This window comes from Gambusia affinis, linkage group LG13, assembly GCF_019740435.1.
Source record: "Gambusia affinis linkage group LG13, SWU_Gaff_1.0, whole genome shotgun sequence".
Classification (NCBI taxonomy): domain Eukaryota; kingdom Metazoa; phylum Chordata; class Actinopteri; order Cyprinodontiformes; family Poeciliidae; genus Gambusia; species Gambusia affinis.
This window is the reverse complement of record NC_057880.1, coordinates 13,600,954-13,623,271: the sequence shown is the minus strand read 5'-3', so window position 1 is coordinate 13,623,271 and position 22,318 is coordinate 13,600,954. Positions and strand designations below refer to the sequence as shown.

Sequence of the window (22,318 nt, the reverse complement as noted above, 5' to 3'; positions counted from 1 at the left end):
ATAACCTATCATAACTACGTTGGGGGGATTAAATGCGATGAGGCAATTCTGAATATTTAAAAACTAGCTGTTGTGTGCACACCCATTTATGTTCCTCATTTAAAGCCACCTCATAGGTAGTGTTTTTTTGGCCGCTATGACTCATGAATGAGGTTGTCCTCATCCTCTTCTGCAGTTCTCTCCTTTCATCTCACTTCTCTCTGAGGAGTGCAACTCTCCTGACGGAATATGTGTCGAGTCGCCTAATAAACTTGGATTTTTTTGGTCACTATGCTGCGGGTCATAGTCGAGTCTGCGAGCGGGATTCCTAAAAAGAAAATAGGAAACCCAGATCCAATTGCTACTGTTCTTTTTAGAGGTGAGGAATCTCATATTAATTTAATAATTTTTCTGTGTCAGCCAGACGAGTCATTCACATATTTTAATTTATATTTTAATCAGTCACCTTCTTTGTAGTCCTTTTTGGTAGCAAAAATGTCAAAATAAGTCCTTAGTTAAGGAATCTTTTCCTGAGGGCTTCAGTCAAATATTTGGGCAGCGATTCAGAAAACGAGGAAGACACATCCTTATAAGGTCATAATATAACCTAATGTCTCAGTGCTTGTTCTCGGACTTATTCATATGTTTTCATTTGCACATGCATGTGATTTAGTGCGTTTCACAAGTTTGCAACACGTTTAGCTGAATACCTCTCGAAATAAAAATATAAGAAAGTAAAGTGAATAAAAGCCCTACTAAAGCTGCTAAAGCACAACATATAAATTGTTCCCCTTTTTGATGCTTCCAGGTGAAAAGAAGAAAACAAAAGCAATTAACAATGACTTGAACCCAGTTTGGAATGAAGTAAGTGAAGAATTACAGTGGTGTTAATTTTATTTAGAAAGTATTTTACAAAGTATGCACTGTTTTAAATGCTCTTCATTTTGAATTACAGGTCCTTGAGTTTGATCTGAAAGGCTCTCCCCTGGATGCATCCTCCTACATTGATGTGATTGTAAAGGACTATGAGACAATTGGGAAACACAAGTAAGTGCTTATGATACACTATCACATTTGTATGCTGTATTCTGATTGTAATAGTTTACAGTTTAATGTGTTTTGGTTAAAGCTGGTCATTTGTATATCTTTGGGGAGCAGGGCTTCCCCAAGAGAACATCTGTTTGATGGGAGAGAAAAGGGGAGAAGAGAAAGGAAAGAAAAATAGAAATAATTCTGAGTGAGGCAAAGGAAAAGAAACATCCTTCTTGAAATATCTGTTTCCAGGAATAAGATAGTGATTACCATTTAAAGCTTTGTTGAAGACAGGATAATATTTCTCAAAATTTTGAACAGCATGTTGAAACTTCACCTAGGTGTGTGTCTCAAACTCACTGCAACCATGTTAAGACTTGTCAAAAAGAAATGCTTTCTTCTTCTCTTCTAAGAACAGTGAAGACATTGCCTTAAGCAGAGATTGAGCTCTTTTACTTTCCAAACTTCACGTCCATAGCAACACAACACAAGACTCACAAGACTGTGATTTTATTGTTTTGGTTAAATTGCTAGTGCTCTGTTAGTGACATTCTTTCACCAGTTTCAGTGCATTAGTCGCAATGAAATGTAGGCAAGAAGGCAGGCCAAGTACGGTAATAATATTTCCATTGAGTCATTCCAGTGACCGACAGTAACAATGTAACCTGATTTGCAATCCAAGAAGGGGGAGGTGATGGTGGAATAGGGCGGAGCTTCTGCCTCCCTTATGATGAACGGTACTTCATAATCAAAAGAGCTTGTGGTGGTTTGTGTTTTGCACAAGTGTGATGACTGCAGTTCAGGCAGTAATGGCACTTAAAGGGCTCTGCAAAAGTAGTAGTCTGATCTCATCAGAGCAACTTCCTCCAAAAGTTTGCTGTGTCCCCAACATGGTTTTTGGAAAACACAAACAGGACTTCTAATGGTTTTCTTTCAACATTAATTGTTACTCTTACTACTACATTCTTATGGATGGCAGAACCGATAGTTGTCCTATCAACAGATTTCCTGTGGATCTCTGCAGCTCTCCCAGCGTTACAATAGACTTCTTGACTGATCTTCAGACTAATTCTCTATCAGTTTTCATTGGGCTGAAGAATTTTCCTTAATACAATGGCAGCTTAGGATATTGTTTTATATCTCAAGCCTGTTTTAAATTTGTTTTATACTGAGAATAAAAGACAAACAGGTGGACTCTATTTACCTATTTAGATGATGTTTGAAGGTCATTGGACTATTTTGCACTATTTTGTGCTATTATCTGTCATTAAAGTGACCACAAAATGTGCAGCACAAGCCAGTGGCACATTTAAAAAAGTTTTACTTGCACATCCTCAAAGTATATCCTTGAAATTGCATTGGCAACTGTTGATTAACCAGGGAGGATACTTTCTTCCATTGCAATGACATCCTTGCACAATTCCATTTTCAGTTCAAATTTAGTTGAATTGAAAGACTTGGCATGTATTTGGAGAATTTCCAGGCTGTTGCAATATATTGTGATTATTAATCATGGCTGTAGAGCTTCTCTTTTTTACACAAAGGGACTAAGTTTCCATGCTACATTCAGGAAGCAGTGGAACTGGGAAGTTAAGAGTATCAGTCATTCATGGTAACGAACAAAAAACAATTCAAAACATTTATTCTGGTTCCAGTTTATGACGTGTGTGTTGCTATTTGTTTGAAGCATAGCATCCTTGAAGTTCTGTTTGTGACGCAAATTCACAGCAATGTCTTTTTTTTATTTATTTTAAAAACATTTTTTTATCAACACTCAGTATTACAAGTATGACTCGTGATTTTTTTGCTGAACATAAATTTATGTGATTTCTTTCCAGGTTCATTGGCTCTGCAAAAATCTCACTGAGAGATTTGGCCAGTAGTCAAGTGAAGTCCCTGCCTTCTAAAAATGTCCCTTTGATCAATGAAAAGCAGCAAAATGTGGGGGTAAATAAATTTGCTTACATCCGTCATAAATGATCCCATGCATACTTAAAACCTTAGTATGTTAGACCTTCACAGCAACTTCAGTTTTGCTTGTATCAAGTTATTCTATGTTGTATTATATTCATAGTCGATAATGGATTGGATCATACTGAAATCTATGGTCTATATATAATGGTATTTATTTATTATTCTCCAGGCAACCATAAATTTGGCCATTGGGTATGAGTCACCTTCTAGTCCAGATCTAAATGATCACACTAATGTCAACGTCTCCTACACAGAAGCAGGTAAAAACACAACAGTTCATATCTTTTAAGACTTCTATTATGACATTAAATGGTTATGTCTTTCCATCTAGGTCTCTGGTCAACTTATACTCTTGCCTCTGAAGTTATAATATATATTTCTAATGAAGTATGTTTATTCAAAATGACTTGTAATTTCTGTGATATAATAGCCTAAGATAAAGTAGACCCAACTTAATTAAACAGAGCCTAAATAATTTTCTTAAACTTTTCTTATAGTGAAATAGCCACGTATTGGGAAATATATAAAAGAATTTCATTTCATTTCATTGATTTAGTACAGCACTAAACATTTCATGGTGGGGAAATATTATAATCAATATTTCAGCTGCACCTATAATTATGCGTTTCTGTTTAAACTACCAACTATTTAATTGTTGAGAAGAAGACTAAGCATAGTTGCATTGCTTGTTTCAAGTCTTTTTCTCTTGTGTTGTTCAGGAGATAATGAGGAGGAGGATGAGACACAGGATGCTATGGATGGAGCTGGTCAGGTTGGAAGTTCAGGAATGCTTCCTTCACCAGACCAGCCTGGAAAACCAACTCAGAAGTTCCATCGATTGAGTAGAAAGAGGCACAAGGTTCTGGGCAATAAGCCTCAAGACTTCCAGGTTTTGTTTTGTTTTGATTACTTTTCCTGCATAACAACAAACACCAACTACACCTCGGATTCAGGAATGTTTCTATGACGCACAAGAGCATGTACAATCAGATTAAATGTAGACTTAAATTCATACCAGAAAGTAGATCACTAAAATTTCTGTAATTCTGTAAAACAGAAAATTCATCTATCGGTCTTCCATATTTTCACACATTTGGTCCTCTGCATTTGGTAGTAGTTGTGTTTGTCAGCTTCAGTGAATTAGAAGCTGACAAACAGCTGCCCCACAATGTTTAATTATATTTTCAAAAAAAAAAAAAAAAATCCATTGCCTGTTTCTTCATCTGTCTTCTCTTCTCTATTTTAAAAACCAGATTCGAGTTCGTGTTATCGAGGGTCGTCAGCTGCCAGGCAACAACATAAAGCCAGTGGTGAAAGTGAATGTTTGCGGACAGACCCACAGGACCAGAATCAGGAGAGGAAACAACCCGTTCTTCGATGAGGCAAGATACTGATAGTCTTTGCTGCTCCATTATTCTTTATTTGCTCCTCAAATATCCTCAAGCTTTTGTGAAATGCTAGGCATTTCTTTCTTGATTAGTTGCAAAAATAAAATGACTTCATTAACTCCACTATTTTATCCTTTGCAATCAGGTAATTTTGCAAGACTTTTCATTTTCTCAGCGTTTGCCATCGTGAGAATCCTGGTCTCACTGTGAAATCCTAAAACACCCACTTATTTACCCAAGATAAATGTTTTCCATTTTTTTCTGTGTTTTAGATGTTTTTCTACAATGTTAACATGCTGCCTTCAGAGCTTTTTGATGAGAGCATCAGTCTTCGAGTGAGTATTATGTTTCTATTCATGAAGCTGCCATTCTTAGTAAGTATATTTCTAATGAGCCTGTAGATTTGTAGTCCACACATATGGCCAGTCTAGAAGGTTTACTTTTTTTTTTCTTTTAAACCAACAGAGAGTTTGTGTTTGTGGTCATTGTCTTGGTGAAAAATCTACCTTTATTTCATCTCCAGATTCTTATTATGAAGAGCTTGATGAATTTCATCATTTATCCTTCACCTGCCCCACAATGTTCCCACCTCCAAACTTTCTGTTGATACTGCATTTTTGGGGTGCTTTGCAAACCAATCCTGCTCTGAACATGGCAGGATTAATTTCATTTGCTTGTCCAAATGTTCTAGACTAAATTTTACACTGGACTTCACCAACTGGACAACTCTTCAGGAATATTGTGACGAACACTTGGTTCTGTCTAGTTAATTGTGGAACAATGTTATGTTTATTTTAGTATTGTGGCTCCAATATATGGAAACATTCATTAAATACACTGAGAGGGAAAAGAGATTCTATATCAATACTCATTGTTTCTATTGGTTTTCTAGGCATTATGTCAGTTTTTGCACCTAGTTTTTCTACAAGATTATTTTTCAGTCATCCACTTTTTCAATTCCTCTGACTATATGTCAGAGGAATTGACTATGAGTCAATGTAGAGGGAAAAAGTGTGAATTTCGTGCCAATAGGCCCCCTAGAAAGAAAAATATATTGAGAAAAAAGTTGACATGTTTTAAGCTTACTGTCCCAGTGGTAGATGGGGTGTTTTTACCAGCTCAATGCTTTGTTTTTCTTCACAGGTTTATGACTCTTTCTCCCTCAGAGCAGACAGTCTCATGGGAGAGTTCAAGGTATACTGTACCACTTATACACCAATATAACCATATGCAAAAGCTTACCAAAGCTGAAAATTTAAATGTTAAAATATTTTTTAGAGTAGTTAAAATTCTGTTATCTTACAGTAGTTTAATATTTCTATTTTTCCTTTTCTTCTCAGCTGGATGTTGGCTACATCTATAATGAACCTGGTCAGTTTTACCAAAGAAATGCATTTTGTGAAAATTTGAATCTGTTTTTATATTATATGCACCGATGTAAACAAATTCTCCTCTCCATTTCCAGGTCATTCTGTAATGAGAAAATGGCTGCTTCTGAGTGATCTGGAGGAATCCAGCACAGGGGCCAGAGGATACCTGAAAGTCAGCATTATTATTGTCAGCACTGGAGATGACCCACCGGTACAACCAACATTTTCACACATCCTACAGCAACTTTTAAAATGATTATTTAAAAAAACTCTCATATCCTTTTCTTTTGTTTCCAGAGTGAGAGAAGAGAGCTAAGCGAGGAGCAGGATGATATAGAGAGTAATCTTTTGGTTCCAGCTGGTGTCACGATGCGATGGGCCACTCTGAGTCTTAAAGTGTTTCGTGCAGAGGATATGCCACAGAGTAAGGGATAGAGTAATTGATGCACAGAAATGCATCAATTTATTCAGTTAAGTCCCTCTAGAAACCTCATTTCAAAAGCTTTTGCCTTACAGTGGACGATGCCTTCGTTCAGACAGTGAAGCAAGTGTTCGGAGGGGATGGAGACAAGAAGAATTTGGTTGATCCATATCTGGAAGTCAGCTTTGCTGGAAAGAAGGTATTTTATCTTTGATTTAATAACATAAGTCTGTGTATGACTATTGTTTCTAACTCTTAACAATGTTTTAGCTCTGCACCAAAATAATCGAAAAAAATGCAAATCCAGAGTGGAACCAAGTCATCAGTCTTCAAGTCAAAGTAAGAAAGATGCATGTTGCAGCTTATCATCATCTGAACTATACAATGGTAAACATTACTGCACAAATAACCTCTGCTTTTGTAGTTTCCATCCATGTGTGAACGCATCAAACTGACCATGTATGACTGGTAAGTGTTGACATTATTCTACAGACAAATCCTTGGATTAAATGCAAATATCAGTATTTAATATTGCCATATACATTTGCAAGGGATCGTCTAAGCAAGGATGATGCCATTGGAACAACATTTTTGAATTTGAGCAAAATGTCTTGCTCTGGTGGGGAAATTGAAGGTAATTATGTTTTTTTTTTTCTTTTCATTTGATTTTACACATTGTTGTACGAAACACTTTCAACATCTTTGTTTTATTTTAAAAAGATACCAGGACTGAAACTTCAAACACAGCCTCTGAATGTATGTATGAGAATAACTCTTTGTATATTTTAAATTACAAAGTAACTAAATACAATATTATATCAAAAAAAGACATTGCTCAACCATTGTCTTTAACAAAGAAAGAAAAAAAAAACACATTTATGAAGCAGCATGACTGAATGTGACTGAAAAAAAGTGAACCACAGTAAGAAAAATCCTACGTAAGAAATGAAATTGCATTTCATTTTGCATTGCTTTGAGATTTTTTTTGAGGAATCAAAGATTAATGTGCTTGAAGAGCTCTTATGAGATCCATATCATAATTGTGTTATGTTATGACCCCAGGTTGTTTCATTGGGTTTTGGTTATTTCTGTGTTTCTTAGTTCCTCTTTCATGTAGATCTGTTATGTTTTTGTGAAAGTGTCACTTTCGTTCAGTCCTTACTCAGTCATTCTCGTTTCATTATTATTTTGTGTTACTTTCTTACTTTGGTTATATCCATCTTGTGTCATGATGTGTTAAATCTGGACCCAAATGCAGCAGGCGAGAGACATAATTGTTTTCTTGTATATCTAATGAACAAATAAAGAATCAAACTTACAAAAATCCAGGGAAACCAGGGAGAAGTGACTAAAACGAACCGACGAGTAATGACTGACAGTGAAGTGCTTAAACACTGGGAGGTTGAATGTTGGAATAAAAGACTGGGTTTGATGAGCTAGAGTGAGGTGTGAGTGGAGGGAGCAGGAGCCAGACAGAGGAGAGGGACAGAAAGGTGGCAGAGGGACAAGGGAGAATACTAGAGGAACAGGAAATCAATCTGACACTTAAAATAGTTGAGGTGGTTTTAAACATGTGGTGCTTTACAGTGAACCCTTCAGCATCAGACGGGGGGTTTCTCCCTGCTTTTGGACCTTGCTATGTCAACCTGTATGGAAGCCCCAGAGAGTTCACCGGCCTGCCCGACCCTTATGAAGAGCTGAACTTTGGGAATGTAATAAAACTATTTCATCCAAAATGACACAATGATGTTTTAAAATGTGACAAAGCATGAATGAGGTTTTTGGCTTGTGATGTCTCCCAGGGAGAAGGAGTCGCCTATAGGGGAAGGGTCCTTGTTGAACTTTCTACTCAAGTGGATGGAAAAGTTGATAAGAATGTGGATGATATCTGCAGTGATGACGTCCTAGTGGCACAGGTAAACATCATGCAATGCAACCCTGACATACTGTTCAAACCATTAAATGCTGTCATGTGACTGGTCACTTTTTCCTTAAGTGGTTTTTATTCATATTTTTGAATACCATAGTGAAAGAAGTCAGAAGTTTCTTCCTTCTTTTTTCTTCTAACACTCCATCATGCTTTTTAATTACAGAAATACCAACGCAGGAGGAAGTACTCCCTCTGCGCCGTTTTCCACAGTGCTTGCATGCTCCAAGAGCCGGGTGAGCCAATCCAGTTTGAGGTCAGCATGGGTAACTATGGCAACAAACTGGATTCCACCTGCAAGCCACTGGCGTCCACCACCCAGTACAGCTTTGCTGTGTTTGACGGTATGACACTTACAAATCACAAACTAAAACTGCTGACCTGGAGTATTTCAGTAGGAGTGCACAGTTTCCACAACATAAAACATGTGTTTAAAATGACTTGGTATATTTACTGGGATCTTCACAGGTAACCACTACTATTACCTGCCCTGGGCGGACACAAAGCCGGTTGTGATTCTCACTTCATACTGGGAAGACATCAGCCACCGACTGGACGCTGTCAATGTTCTCCTTTTTATTGTTGATCAACTGGTGAGACAAGTTTTAGATGTAAAGTCTACACATGCCATATACGCCTCATTAATTACAGTTTTTATGTATTTTGTTATTTAATTCAGGAGTCCCATCTAACTTCTCTGAAGAAAGAAATTCAGGTCAAAGTGTCTGAGGCACAGCTGACAGAGGTTCTGCTCAGACTGCTCAAACATTTGATTGAGAACATCAACAAGTAAAACATGACCCATTATTTTTTTTTTTAGAGGATGTATCATATAATTAAACATTAGGATGTTTTGAATAAACGCTGTTTTACTCCTAAAAGCCTCCAGCTTCCAGCACTGGAAGGTCGCCACAACATCACAGCCCTCGACCTCCAAATAAAAAGTCTGCGAGAGGCTGCTTTAGTCAGTATCAGAGCGGCGGCCTATCAGATGGCAGAAGAGACCCTGGATGTCAAGTCTGTTGTTGGAGACATTGAAGAGTGGCTTGAGAGAATCAAACTGCTTGCAGATGAGGTCCTTGCTACATCTGTATCCCCTTGGATAATATAATATGTAATGTTAAAGGATGTGATTAAAAGCAATTCTTTCATACGTCAGGCTCAGAACAGCATGCCAGATGTGATCATATGGATGCTGAGAGGGGAGAAGCGAGTGGCATACGCCCGAGTCCCAGTCCACCAGATCTTGTACTCTAACTATAGTGAGCAAGCTTGTGGCAAACACTGTGGGAAAACTCAGACCGTCTTTATGCAGGTAAAAAAACAGCCAACATTCTTAGAAACTGTATCATTGCAAGCTTGTTTTGCAGTTTTACTGCCTTGTAAAAGTATTTATAACCCTCAAACCCTTTTTGCTATGTTATAAGGACAAGCATCAAAGTAATTTGTATGATACTTGATAGACCAACACTAAGCAGTTTCAAAATGTATTTTTACAAATAAAATCTGATAAGTGTTGCACACCTTTTTAAAATAAATAAATAAATAAAATTTACTGCAACCATTTGTTCTCAGAGGTCAGAATATGATAGTATAATGCATCCCATGACACACCACAGACAGGTCAGTGACAAGGTTGAGAAGAAGTTTAAAATAAGTTTCAGGATATGAAACAATATTCCAGGCTTTGAACTCGAGTATAACATAGGTGTATGGGAGAACTGCAAACCAATCTGAACATTGTCATCCATCTTTAACTTGCAGGCCAGAATGGGACGACATTAATGATAGTGATTGTTCTAGCAGAAATGAATTAGGTGGGAAAATCGGCTACACAGATTTGATCAATATGGAGAAGAAAAAAAATTGTCATTTAAAAAAAAAAGCTGTGATAAGTCCAATTTGAAGGTTTCCATTAAGTTATGCAGCAGCATACAGAAAACATGACAGAATGAGACCAACAATGAACTTACTGGATTACATGCATGCTTTGTGTGGAGGAAGTATTTTGTGATAGAGACGTGAAAAGTACTTACAGCTTTGATTGATTTGTTTTCAAAAGTACTGGTTCAGGGAGCGTTGAGTACGAATGCACTGCACACTTTTCAAATTTTCATTTGAGAAGAGCTTGGAAAATCATATGCCATTTTCCTTCCTTTTTATAATGATTTACTGCTTTGTGGTAGTCTATGAAGTAAAATCCCCCCAATATACATACATGTATAAGTTTGTGGCTATGATGTGGAAAAATATGACAATATTTATATCCATTGTTGTTGCATATTTCATCACATTTTTGCTTTGTCAGTACCCCATGGACAAAAACAAAGGAGTGAAGATCCCTGTTCAGTTGCGCATCAACATGTGGTTAGGCCTCTCTGCTTATGAGAAGAAATTCAACAGTTTCTCAGAGGGAAACTTCAGTGTATATGCTGAAATGGTACAACTCTGACACTACAGCTCATTTAACTTCCATTCGCTTATTTCCCAAAACTCTGCCAAACACACCTTTCTTCTCTTATTCTCTGCAGTATGAGAACCAGGCTCAGGTGTTTGGGAAGTGGGGAACCACCGGCCTGGTGGGTCGCCACAAATTCTCTGATGTGACTGGCAAAGTGAAGCTCAAACAGGAGCGCTTTCTGCCTCCACGAGGATGGGAGTGGGAGGGAGACTGGTTTGTTGATCCAGAGCGATGGTAAGTTTAAGAGCCTGACTTCATCACGTAAAACACACATTCCTGTTCAGTACTAAGAAAACAAGGCACACAAGGTATTTTCTTACAAAGGTTTGAACCTTCAGTCTAGTTGAGACAAACTTACATACCTCACACTTTTACAGACAGCTGTTTTCCTTTTTTCCAGCTGCTCCTGATCTTTGCCCTCTTTTGCTTGTCAAAAATCTTGGACTCTTAGATTACTCCAAATGCAGTAGAGTCCAAAATAGGAAGGTTGTTTTTATGCTTATTTAATTGATTTCTGCTGGAGTTGGCAGTGAATTTTCCCAGGAATGAATCTTTTCTAAGTAATTAATGGTTAGTAGAGCTAGCCACAGAATACTATCACTATAATCTCAGAATACCAATAGAAATTTAAACACTAACAAGTGTTGTGATTTAGGGAGCTGCCATTTGGTCCTCTAAAGTGTTTACATTCTCTCACAGGCTCGTTTAAATGGCCTCGCTCTCTCAGAGGCATAACATCCTGGGCTGGTCGGATAACTTTATCACTGTTCTGCACAGTGTGTGTGTGAGCCTCCCATTAACCTTTGTGTTGTGGTGTACTGGTGTTTTCTGCAGCCTCTTGACAGAAGCCGACGCAGGGCATACAGAGTTCATAGATGAAGTTTTTCAGAACGAAACACGTTTCCCAGGTGGAGAGTGGAAACCTGCTGCAGAGCCTTACACTGACGTGGTACAGTACATGGTTTTCACTCAAACACACGCAGATTATGTTTTCACTCTTGGGCACAGTAAACCCTGGCTAAAATATTTTGTCTAATTTGCTGTTGGAAACAAACTTGTTGCTAAAATCACAATAATTTAATATCTAAATCTGCCAGGAGTAGGAACAATTTGCACTTAACTGTCCATATAGAAGTCTAATAATGCAAATGAGTTGGAAGTTAAAGCAGAGTTAGCAAGTGTTTGCATGCTGTTGCTGTTATTGAATTGTGAGCATGCTCTTAGAAAATGAATGATAGTGTGTATGTTTGTTTTGCAGAATGGAGAAAAAGCTCAGAGTCCCGAAGAGTTTGAATGTCCACCTGGTTGGAACTGGGAAGATGTCTGGAGCTTCGACAGTGACCAAGCTGTTGATGAGAAGGGTAACATGATTGCAAGAATCTCCTGAAACTAATCACCTCTTTCTGTTTCTATATTTGAAATAATGTATTTACAGTAGCTATATCTTTTACTCCTAGGTTGGGAATATGGGGTGATAATTCCACCTGATGATAAACCCAAATCCTGGGTTGCAGCAGAGAAGATGTACCACAATCACCGCAGGAAGAGACTAAAACGAAAAAGAAGGAAGATTTCTGACAAAGTTACTGCAACTGAGGTGAGTAAAATGTAGAAAAGAAAAAGGAGTGCTCATAAATTATGCTGCGAGTACAATCTTGTATTTTCATTATTATAGAAAAGAGAACCAGGGGAAGGCTGGGAGTACTCCTCTCTGATTGGCTGGAAGTTTCACAGAAAGGAGCGCTCTTCTGACACGTTCCGGCGCCGGCGCTGGAGGAGAAAGATGGTCCCTTCGGATTGCATTGGAGCCTCTGCCATCTTCAGACTCGAGGGAGCACTAGTGAGTTTTGTTTAAATGCTCCAAGTGAGTTTTCAAAACATGTTACAATTAAACCTGCTTTCATGGCAACTGATATAATCTGAGGCTATCTGTGTCACATCCTCCCATTGTTCCCCTGTTCCAGGAAAAAGCTGGCACATAACTCAGGAAGCGTGATGTTACGCTTGACTCTGTGCTACATAATTTGCTAAAAACTGTTCTTGAATTTTTCTTTCAGTACCTTGACATATGCTTTCTTAACAGGGGGTTGATGTTGATGAAAAGGCCAGTAAAACGGATGCAGCCAAGCCATTTGGTGCCAACACACCCACAGTTTCCTGCCATTTTACCCGTAAGTAACTGGGGCAGAAGGAATTCACTCTTGGACATTGATTAAAATCCCTTTGATCAGATTGCTCACTGTAATTAAAGATAACACAGTTCCACGCTTACTGGCACCACTGGTAGAAATGTGTAAAGTGCCTTTAAGAAATTCTCTTTTTGCTGCAAAATATATTCAAATTTAAAGTTGTATTTATTGCTGAAGCATAAATTTAGAGTTTATGCTTCAGCAATTACAGATTATATATTTTAAAGATGTTGGGTCATCTTTACCATTGTTGCCAATAAGGATGAAGGATGCTGTGTTTTTTCCCTCCAGGTTTCTATCTTTACCACCTCAGGGTTTACGTCTATCAAGGGAGAAATCTCTGTGCAATGGACAAGGACAGTTTTTCAGGTAAAAACAAATTTGACTGTAAGCTGACATCATAACTATACTTTCAAGTGATTAAGGATGTGACTAAGACAATTCTGCCTTGATCCACTCCAGATCCCTATGCCCATGTGTCATTTCTGCATGTCAGCAAGACGACAGAAGTCATTAGAACCACACTGAACCCCATGTGGGACCAGACTCTCATCTTTGAGGACATTGAGATCTTTGGAGACCCACAGACGATTGAACTTAACCCTCCAAATGTGGTCTTTGAGCTTTATGACAGCGATCAAGTGGTGCTTTACAGTTTTAATTTGGGAACTTTAGAAAGCCCCTTTGGTAGATTTATTAAGATTCACTAAGACTTGTGTACCAATGTGGTTTAATTGCCAGGGAAAGGATGAGCCGATGGGCCGCTGCATGTGCCCCCCTGTGGTAAAACTCCCAAATAAAAGCCCCAGTTTGTCTGACAGTTTGAAACTGCAGTGGCTTCCGGTCACTAAAAAAGGTTGCAGTGCTGGAGAGGTGCTTGTTGCTGCTGAACTTATACTAAAGGAGAAGGTATAGAACGTACTAAAATGTAGCTTATTTCCTTTATATTTGCATAAATGATTTAAATTGGTGGCTTTTTAACAGGGTGACGATAAGGATCTTCCTCTGGTGCCTCCTCGACGGGGGGAGAACCTCTACATGGTTCCTCAGGGAATCAGGCCAGTTGTTCAGCTAACTGCAATTGAGGTACTATATTTTTGATTCCTCAGTGAAAACTTCTAAATTTTCTTCTGAAGCTTTCTTCTTTTTCTCCTCCTCAACTACGGTCCGTTCCTTTCACTCATCCTAGGTTCTGACTTGGGGCTTAAGGAACATGAAGACCTTTCAGCTGGCTGCAGTGTCGTCCCCCAGTCTGATCGTGGAGTGTGGCGGGGAGATGGTTCAAACGGCTGTTATCAAAAACTTCAAAAAGCATCCAAACTTTCCTGGATCTGTGCTTCTCCTCAAAGTGGTATCAACTCTCTGTCTACTTTATCTACTGAGCAAACATGTGACAACAGCAGAAAATGACAACTCTCTGATAGCAAGAAGATGCTCCGACTAATCTGTTTGAAACATGACATCATAGGTCAGACTCAAATGGCAAAATAAACAAACATGGTTGGTCACAGAAAAGCAGCCGATGTTCAAAGAAAAACTTTGAACGTCCTTCACAAAGGCTGAAGAAATATACTACTATGAAGGATTTCAAAATCTGGCTCTTCTCCTCTTCTTTACCCATGATTGAAATAGTGTTTGCCATATTCTAGTTTCTCCTGAAATCTACAATCGTCGTGTTTGTTTGATTCACATTTGAAATGAGATTATTTTTTATCCACACAATGCCACAAATTGTTGATACATCAGCAGGATACATGATACATGATCAGGGCTCCTAAATTAAAGTTATACTTCACAAACGTCAGCTGGCCCCCATAGGGATCCCAACCACTACAAGGCACACCATAAGTTACTGTGACAATAAAGTGCAGTTGAATCAAATTGTGTGATATTTTAGCATTTTATGACTAAAATAAAATACTGAACGACCAAGAGAAATAATCTAAATTGCAATGGTTAAGAAACTGATTTCAGTTGAAGTAAGAGCGAAGCTTGAGGGAAATCAAGAAGAGGCCAGTTTAGCCAAAGCAGGCCTAATCTCGCATTCATTATATGAATTCTGATCCTGACACATCTGACATGGAATAACCGTTGTAGATTATAACTTTGTTTGTTGAATTATGTGTAATCTCTCACTGTGTTTGTAGCTCCTGCCTAAGGAAGAGATGTACGCCCCTCCAATTGTACTGAAAGTAGTCGATCACAGACCATTCGGCAGAAAACCAGTGGTGGGTCAGTGCACCATTGACTGTCTGGACCAGTTCCGCTGTGATCCATACCGCCCTACCAGTGATGTCTGCATGTCAGCCAGAGGTCTTCTTACACATCCATTACATCTATCAAATTTACACATCCTTTGCTCCTAACAATTCAGAATTATTTTTTTTCTATTTGACTATGTAGTGGCCACGATAACTGCTGCCCAAGGAGATGTTGTCATAGACATTGAGGAAGGAAATGTTTTAAGAACTCAGGTAAAGCAAAGGTTACCACATACAGCTGTTGCTGTAATAATGCTTCAAATTAGTACCCGTCAAAACAGGTTTATTAGCAAAATATGCAAAATAGCACCTTCATGCACAACAAAAAGAAAACAAGAGCAAGTGAAATAGCTCAGCAAAACGAATATTACAAAGGGTTCCTCCAAATGATGGTTGCTGCAGTACCAAAATACATTCAAACCCTTCATGATCCTAAAAGGCTTTGGACCCAGGCCTCCGGATCAGGAATATTCTTGGGTTTGTGCTCACCAACAGTCTTTCTCACCAGAAATTTTCAATAGTTTTAGTCAGGATAGTATGAAGGCCACTCTAGTGTGTTACAACTCAATCTCTGCTAAAATTTAAGGCTTTTGTGTCCTATTCCTTGTCTGTGAAAGACAGTTCTCTTTACTCAGCCGTATTTTTAGCATGCAGTGAAATGTTACCACCAGCAGTCCAAGTTTTTTAACATTTTTTCATCTCAAGCAGAGGTCTACAGCATCTTTCAGGAGGTTGAAAATTTGTAAGACTGCAGTAGGTTTTGAAAGTAAAATTATATTTTACACTTTTACAAAGATTCTTGTAATTTTAATGACATTTAACTATTCAAGCTATTTTTGTGTAGTTTGCTTAACTGCAACCACCTGAAAAATGTTGAGTTTTACCAATAAATCCCACTTTGTAAAACTTTTAGGCACAACTAAGAATAATGACTGAATCATTTTTGTTTGTACTAATAACATTCTCTATTGGCTTTTCACTTGACAGATTAAAGAAGCAAAGGTAAGGTTTATGCATTTACAAATATTATATTAGAGTGTGTGCAAAACTATACATTGTAGATCCATCCTCATTTCTGTCTAGGAGGACGAGGCAGTAGACTGGTGGAGTAAATTCTACGCCTCTGTTGGAGAGCATAAAAAATGCGGACCTTACCTAAAACTAGGATATGACACGCTACAGGTGAAATGTTTAACATAATCCAGAAAAACTGGATTATGGCTTTGCTTTTTGGGGGGTCTTTACTAAATTTATGTAGATTTATGTCTACAACCATGAAGGAGCTCTCTCTGTTGTTATAGAACAGAAGATAGAAATCGACCTTTATTGTCCTGCATATATATATATATATATATATATATATATATATATATATATATATATATATATATATATATATATATATATATATATATATATATATATATATATATATATATATATATATATACACACACAGTATGGAAAACTCCATAGTGTGCATGCATACTGAATATTAAAAAGACAGACTGTTGATGTCGGGTTCACAGGTTTATGACACTGAATTAGAAGAGGTCCCAGAGTTCCAGGGTCTGACTGATTTCTGCAGCACTTTCAAGCTTTACCGTGGAAAGACCGAAGACGAGGAGGAAGATCCCTCTGTGGTGGGAGAGTTCAAGGTAGCGAACTGTCACTGCAATGAGGAGATGATTTTAATTGTTTCTTGTGGCTTGCAGTGTTTAATTACTGACCCAAAGATAAGATAAGGCAAATTAATTCGTATTGCACCTTTTAGCAACAAGGCAACTGAGTGTGTTTTATGTTATTTTGGTTAAATCTTACAATTAAAAGAGGATGTTATATACCGTTGCCAATAACTATTTTTAATTAACATTTTCTCTTGCAGTAGAAATCTTTACAGTGACTAAATCGGGGCGTTGTCTTTTTTTTTTTTTTTTTGTCTTAAGTTCTTGAATTTATTCTGGACACAGTGTAAGAAGTGCAGAGATTGTAAGTGTGTTCCAGTGATAACCATTTTTTTGGCTGACTTTGGTGACCTTTAGGGCTCCTTCAGGATTTACCCTCTGCCTGACCAAGGGGAGCGCGCTCCACCTCTCCAGTTCAGAGAGCGTCCTGAGCTCGGACCACAGGAGTGCCTGGTCAGAATATATGTGGTGCGCGGCATTGACCTCCAACCCAAGGATACAAATGGCCTGGTGAGTTTTTTATAAAATGAAAATGGTTAAGATCATAAAATAACAACTTAATTTTTGATCTTCTTCTAATTCACTTTGAATATGAGATTCTTTTTGTCTTGAGTTTATTATTTTGCGTTTCTTTGTGTTTATTTCAGTGTGACCCGTACATTAAGATAACGCTTGGGAGAAAAACAATTGATGACAGGGATAACTACAAACCAAACACCCTCAATCCAGAGTTTGGAAGGTGAGGTTTCTTATTCTCAAGTTATTTTGAGACCAGAAAAGTTTAGTCTGTATGACTGCATCATCTTTCCACTTCTATCAATGTCTAATCAGGATGTTTGAGCTGTCCTGCTTCCTCCCTCTGGAAAAGGATTTGAAGATTGCTGTGTTTGACTTCGACTTACTGAGCAGAGATGAAAAAGTTGGTGAGACGGTCATCGACTTGGAGAACAGGTTCCTGTCTTGTTTCAGGTCTTGCTGTGGGCTGCCAGAGACATACTGTGTGTAAGTGGAAACTTTCCTCTACGGAGAAGTGGCATAATATCTTTACTTACCTGAAATTGTTCTTTAAAGGCTGATGATTGGAGCTCTTTGCTGTTGTGATCGTGTGGCTTGATTGATATTTTTTATGCATTTGACATGTGATTGTAGGTCTGGAATAAATCAGTGGAGACATCAATTGAGACCTTCCCAGATCCTCCAAAATTTGGCTAAAGAAAAAGCCCTCCTTCCTCCACACATAGACGAAAATGGAGGCTCTCTATCTTTCGCTGGAAAACAATACAAACTGCAAGATTATGGTACAATTTATATTTAAGATTATTTCTCTCCAGCTGTTTTCTTCCTTCAGGCTTTTTGCTTTGTCAGCCTTTCATGTTGAGTGTCAGTTGAATCGACTGACCTTGAATCAAAGAGGAAATACAACAAAAATGATATTCCAACAAGACATTACCCCTAAACACGAGTCAGCAAGTAACACTTGAACCTGTTAATAAAGTTTTCAATGAATGTATTATTTTGAATTGTGTGTGATCCTTTTTCCAGAGGAAAACTCTGTGATCCACCAACATTTGGGACCAGCTAGAGAGAGACTGGCCCTGCATGTCCTTAGAGACCAGGGTTTTGTTCCTGAACATGTGGAAACCAGAACCCTGCACAGTTCACACCAACCCAATCTCCCTCAGGTACAAAAATGCAACAAATCTGACTGTCTTTGTTAAATTTCACTGAATTTTCACGTGATATATGCAGTGGTTGAAAAACTAATCCTGCCACTTGGAATATTTGAGCTAGTAAAAGGGAAATTAAAATAACTTTTGTGATTGTGGCATGATTACACGTGAAACAGCTCGAGTGATATGAGCACTTTTTCAGGGCACTGTGAGATGAACAACAATACATATTTTGAAAGGTTGGATTGAGTTTTCTTTTCACAAATGCAGGGAAAGATTCAAATGTGGGTAGATATTTTCCCCAAGAGTCAGGGCCTGCCTGGACCTCCGTGCGTTATTACTCCTCGGAAAGCCAAAAAGTAAGAAAAGCTTCACAACTTTGGTACAGGTTAACATTTTAACATAATGAATACAATACAGAAAGTGCTGTGACAACGTATTTCAACAGATACTCCCTTCGAGTCGTCGTTTGGAACACGACTGAGGTTACTCTTGATGAAACAAGTATCACTGGAGAAAACATGAGCGATATTTACGTTAAAGGGTAAATTACTGATGTTGTCCCTAACCAAAATCAATTCTCTGTATTTTGGACTCCGAGATATTTTTCCTCAAGACATCATGTTTGGGTATTTGACTATTTTTCAGGTGGATGCCAGGAATGGAAGAGAATAAGCAGAAGACAGATGTCCATTACAGATCTCTGGATGGCGATGGAAATTTTAACTGGAGGTTCATCTTTGGGTTTGACTATTTACCTGCAGAACAGCTGTGTATTGCCTCAAGAAAAGTAAGTGAATCTACAGACCTTGAAGAAGTCATTCAATGTTTTAAGTGTTTAAATATAATAATTAACAGAAAATATTTGACAATTTCTAGGAACATTTTTGGAATCTGGACAAGACCGAGCACAAGTTTCCTCCTAAAGTCACCATCCAAATATGGGACAATGACAAATTTTCACTTGATGATTACTTGGGTAAAATGTTTTGGTTACTTACTCAAGATATGTCAGGATTATAGATAAACACTTAAGGTTGAAACCACAATTATTCACAATATATACAAGATAGTCGTAGTGAATATTTTCTCATTGTCTGATATCAAAGCAGTCATTGAAGTCATTCCTGTTTAAGGTCAAGTAGGATTAATGAAATGATTTCTATTTGCTGAATGCTTTCATAAATAGCTAGATCCATCTATTTTGTGAAATGCACCAATCCCTCCTGCAGCAAAATACCTCGTAACATAACATATTGTCACCTCAGCAATCCATCACCACCTTGCAGTTCCCCTTTTACTCCAAATGTTATGATGGTGATTATGGCAAAACACTTTTCCTTACTTTCATCAGACCTACAAATGACAAAAAAATAAAATGTTTGCCTCAGTGCAGTTGCAAACTATAATCTGGTTTTTGTTGTTTTTGAAGTAAAACCCTCTCTGAGGAATCTCAGACAAGATTTGTCACTCTGTGTAAAATGACAAACTCTCACCAGCTTCAGCCAGCACTTTACAATGTGTTTTCTTATTTGTTCTGTAATAATGCTTCAAATGTACGTATTTCATACATTCAGGGGAGTGCTTTCAATTAACTTGATTGTGTTGAAATGATCACGAACATCCCCAAATTCTCAAAAATATCCAATTATTCTGGTATTCTAAATGAAATGATTTTGCTAATACAAAATAACCTAAAACAAGACATATTTGGTCTGGTTTAATGTCAGATATTGATGGGAAATAATAATCTTCATACATTGTGTATAAATATCAGGTATCATGTGCACGAAACATCCTATGATCATATTTCCTCCGCAGGTTCAGTTGAACTTGACCTGCTCAATTTGATGCCCCCTGCCAAGACTCCAGAAAAGTGCAGCCTGAACATGCTGTCAGGAAAGAAGAGAAACGTCTCGTCTTCACTTTTCTCCCAAAAGTCCGTGAGGGGCTGGTGGCCATGTGCAGTTGAGAAAAATGGGAAACACGACCTTGGTGTATGTTTGATAATGTCCAGAGCAAGATTTATTTATGTCGGATTGTTTTTCATGTGGAGACCTCTACATGCAGTGTTTTTTTTTTCTTTTTAATTAGGGCAAAGTGGAGATGACGCTGGAAATTGTGGAAGAAAAAGAAATGGAAGAGAGACCTGCTGGAAAAGGCAGAGACGAGCCAAACATGAATCCAAAACTGGAACCACCCAAGTAAGAATGGATTTCTCCTCTATCAAATATCTGGATTATTTTTGAGGATCTTTCTGGGTGGTAACAATGCTGATTATGTTTATGCTACAGCCGCCCTGATACTTCATTTTTCTGGTTCACAAATCCTTGCAAGACTATGAAGTTCATCATATGGCGGAGATTCAAGTGGGTTTTCCTTGGTCTGATTCTCCTGTTGCTGGTTATCCTGTTCCTTGGAATCTTGTTCTATTCCCTCCCTGTAAGACATCTACACTTATCTTTCCCTATTTGTCAATTACGAGCGATCACATTTTGTCAAAAACTGGTTCAGTGTTTATTTGTTTTCACGGTAGAAGGAACATCTCAGCAAAGATTGTTTAACTCAATAACACTGAATTTTCTTTTCTTTACAGAATTACATCTCAATGAAGATCGTGAAGCCTTTCTCTTAAAAAAAAGAAAAAAAATGCATTTCTACTGCAAAATCTACAGTCATGCTCAGTGTTTCTATATGCAATAATTTGCCTACAAAGCATTCTTATGTTACAGGTGCTTCTTTCCTTTCTCAAAAGGAAGCATGAGATGTTTTTCATAAGTTCAAATGATAGTAATGCAAAAATAATTTTTGTTTTTTAAACACATTGCATATTTTTAAATGCTGTAATGTTCAATGTCCTTTCTATTTTTTTAACAAAATGTTACTACTCACATTGTACTCATATACGGTAGTTATATTTCAAATAACATGAGAGCCTTACATAAGAACTGGTTAATATGCAGACTTACAATAAACAATTTAAAAGTAATAATACATGTTAAAACAGAAAATCATAACTTCTTTTAGTGACCCCCATTAAATTAATGAGAATTTAGCATACCAAAAAATTGAAATGTACAACATTTGATACAAATCTAATATCATGTTTTTCAAATAAAGCTGTGGCTTGATTTAAAAGCTCTGTGTTGAACCATGGTCTCTTTCATTAAAATGTTATAAATCAAAACTAGTTTAACTGTTCTTGTTGAGCCACAATTCAAAAGCAATGTGGAATTTGCACTGGTCAATTTTCAGTAGACTTTAATTTACTATTACTTTTCTCAGTTTCAAATTATTTCAGTGTGTTTTGTGGGTTTTTACAGCCATTGACAAAGGGTAATGACAATTTTATTCATGTGTGTAATGTATATATATTAAAGCAGGGAATCTGTGACTACTGCTCACAGACTCTGATCATCCAGTTAATCTGATATTAAATAGACAGGACTACACTATAAGACTATAAGAGAACTATAAGACTATCTGCAATGTTCTCTTATACAATAGAAGGCAGTATGCACCTTTTAGTTATTTTGCAGTAAGGTGTGTGATTTGATACACAGTTGTTTATGGTTGTATAGTTTATGTATTAGCTTCTGACACAGTTTCTAAGAAAATTGCTTGCCATTCAAAATCAGGCTTTGTGGTTAATTGCACTTGCAAGTAAACCAACTAAAGCTTCAGTTTTACCATTGTCCATAATACCTTGAATTTAACTTGACACAGTTGTGGATTTCAATAGAGGCTATTAAAAAGACAGAACAGAAATAAACACTTAATTTGTCCAGTGAATTGTGGAGCAGTTTTATTATGTTAAAAATCCTAGAGACTATAGAACATGGGTGGGCACTCCTGGTCCTCGAGGGCCGGTGTCCTGCAACTCTTAGCTGTCCCCCTGGTCCAACACACTTGAATCCAACAGCTGAATCACCTCCCAAGTGCAGTCAGGTTCTTCAGAGTT

General features: G+C 37.6%; 1 protein-coding gene across 1 annotated transcript; it reads left to right on the top strand.

Annotated features, from left to right (window-relative positions):
* Window positions 1-134: 134 nt before the first annotated feature.
* Window positions 135-21,510, top strand: myofl (myoferlin like). The gene is made up of 54 exons (XM_044137458.1): window positions 135-358; window positions 788-843; window positions 935-1,026; window positions 2,850-2,958; window positions 3,155-3,245; window positions 3,705-3,874; window positions 4,239-4,367; window positions 4,646-4,708; window positions 5,517-5,567; window positions 5,714-5,744; window positions 5,839-5,954; window positions 6,041-6,167; window positions 6,260-6,363; window positions 6,435-6,503; window positions 6,589-6,632; window positions 6,716-6,798; window positions 6,885-6,920; window positions 7,752-7,876; window positions 7,967-8,080; window positions 8,258-8,435; window positions 8,560-8,684; window positions 8,771-8,880; window positions 8,974-9,166; window positions 9,251-9,406; window positions 10,400-10,531; window positions 10,623-10,786; window positions 11,387-11,501; window positions 11,811-11,913; window positions 12,010-12,149; window positions 12,228-12,392; window positions 12,636-12,723; window positions 13,033-13,110; window positions 13,204-13,385; window positions 13,483-13,650; window positions 13,726-13,827; window positions 13,931-14,092; window positions 14,889-15,054; window positions 15,145-15,215; window positions 15,990-16,004; window positions 16,086-16,184; window positions 16,532-16,660; window positions 17,045-17,197; window positions 17,335-17,426; window positions 17,519-17,689; window positions 17,837-17,985; window positions 18,230-18,369; window positions 18,628-18,716; window positions 18,806-18,901; window positions 19,006-19,147; window positions 19,237-19,336; window positions 20,179-20,354; window positions 20,452-20,561; window positions 20,652-20,799; window positions 20,954-21,510. Exons 1-54 carry the CDS (start codon window positions 271-273, stop codon window positions 20,990-20,992), a joined length of 6,144 nt encoding a protein of 2,047 aa, XP_043993393.1. The 5' UTR covers window positions 135-270; the 3' UTR covers window positions 20,993-21,510.
* Window positions 21,511-22,318: the final 808 nt, after the last annotated feature.

Excerpts from the sequence above, each read along its gene's own strand:
- myofl (XM_044137458.1), top strand. The coding sequence starts at position 271 with ATGCTGCGGGTCATAGTCGAGTCTGCGAGCGGGATTCCTAAAAAGAAA. Across the intron at positions 5,568-5,713 it reads GTCTCATGGGAGAGTTCAAG|CTGGATGTTGGCTACATCTA; the intron begins GTATACTGTACC and ends TTTTCTTCTCAG. Across the intron at positions 9,167-9,250 it reads TCAAACTGCTTGCAGATGAG|GCTCAGAACAGCATGCCAGA; the intron begins GTCCTTGCTACA and ends TTCATACGTCAG.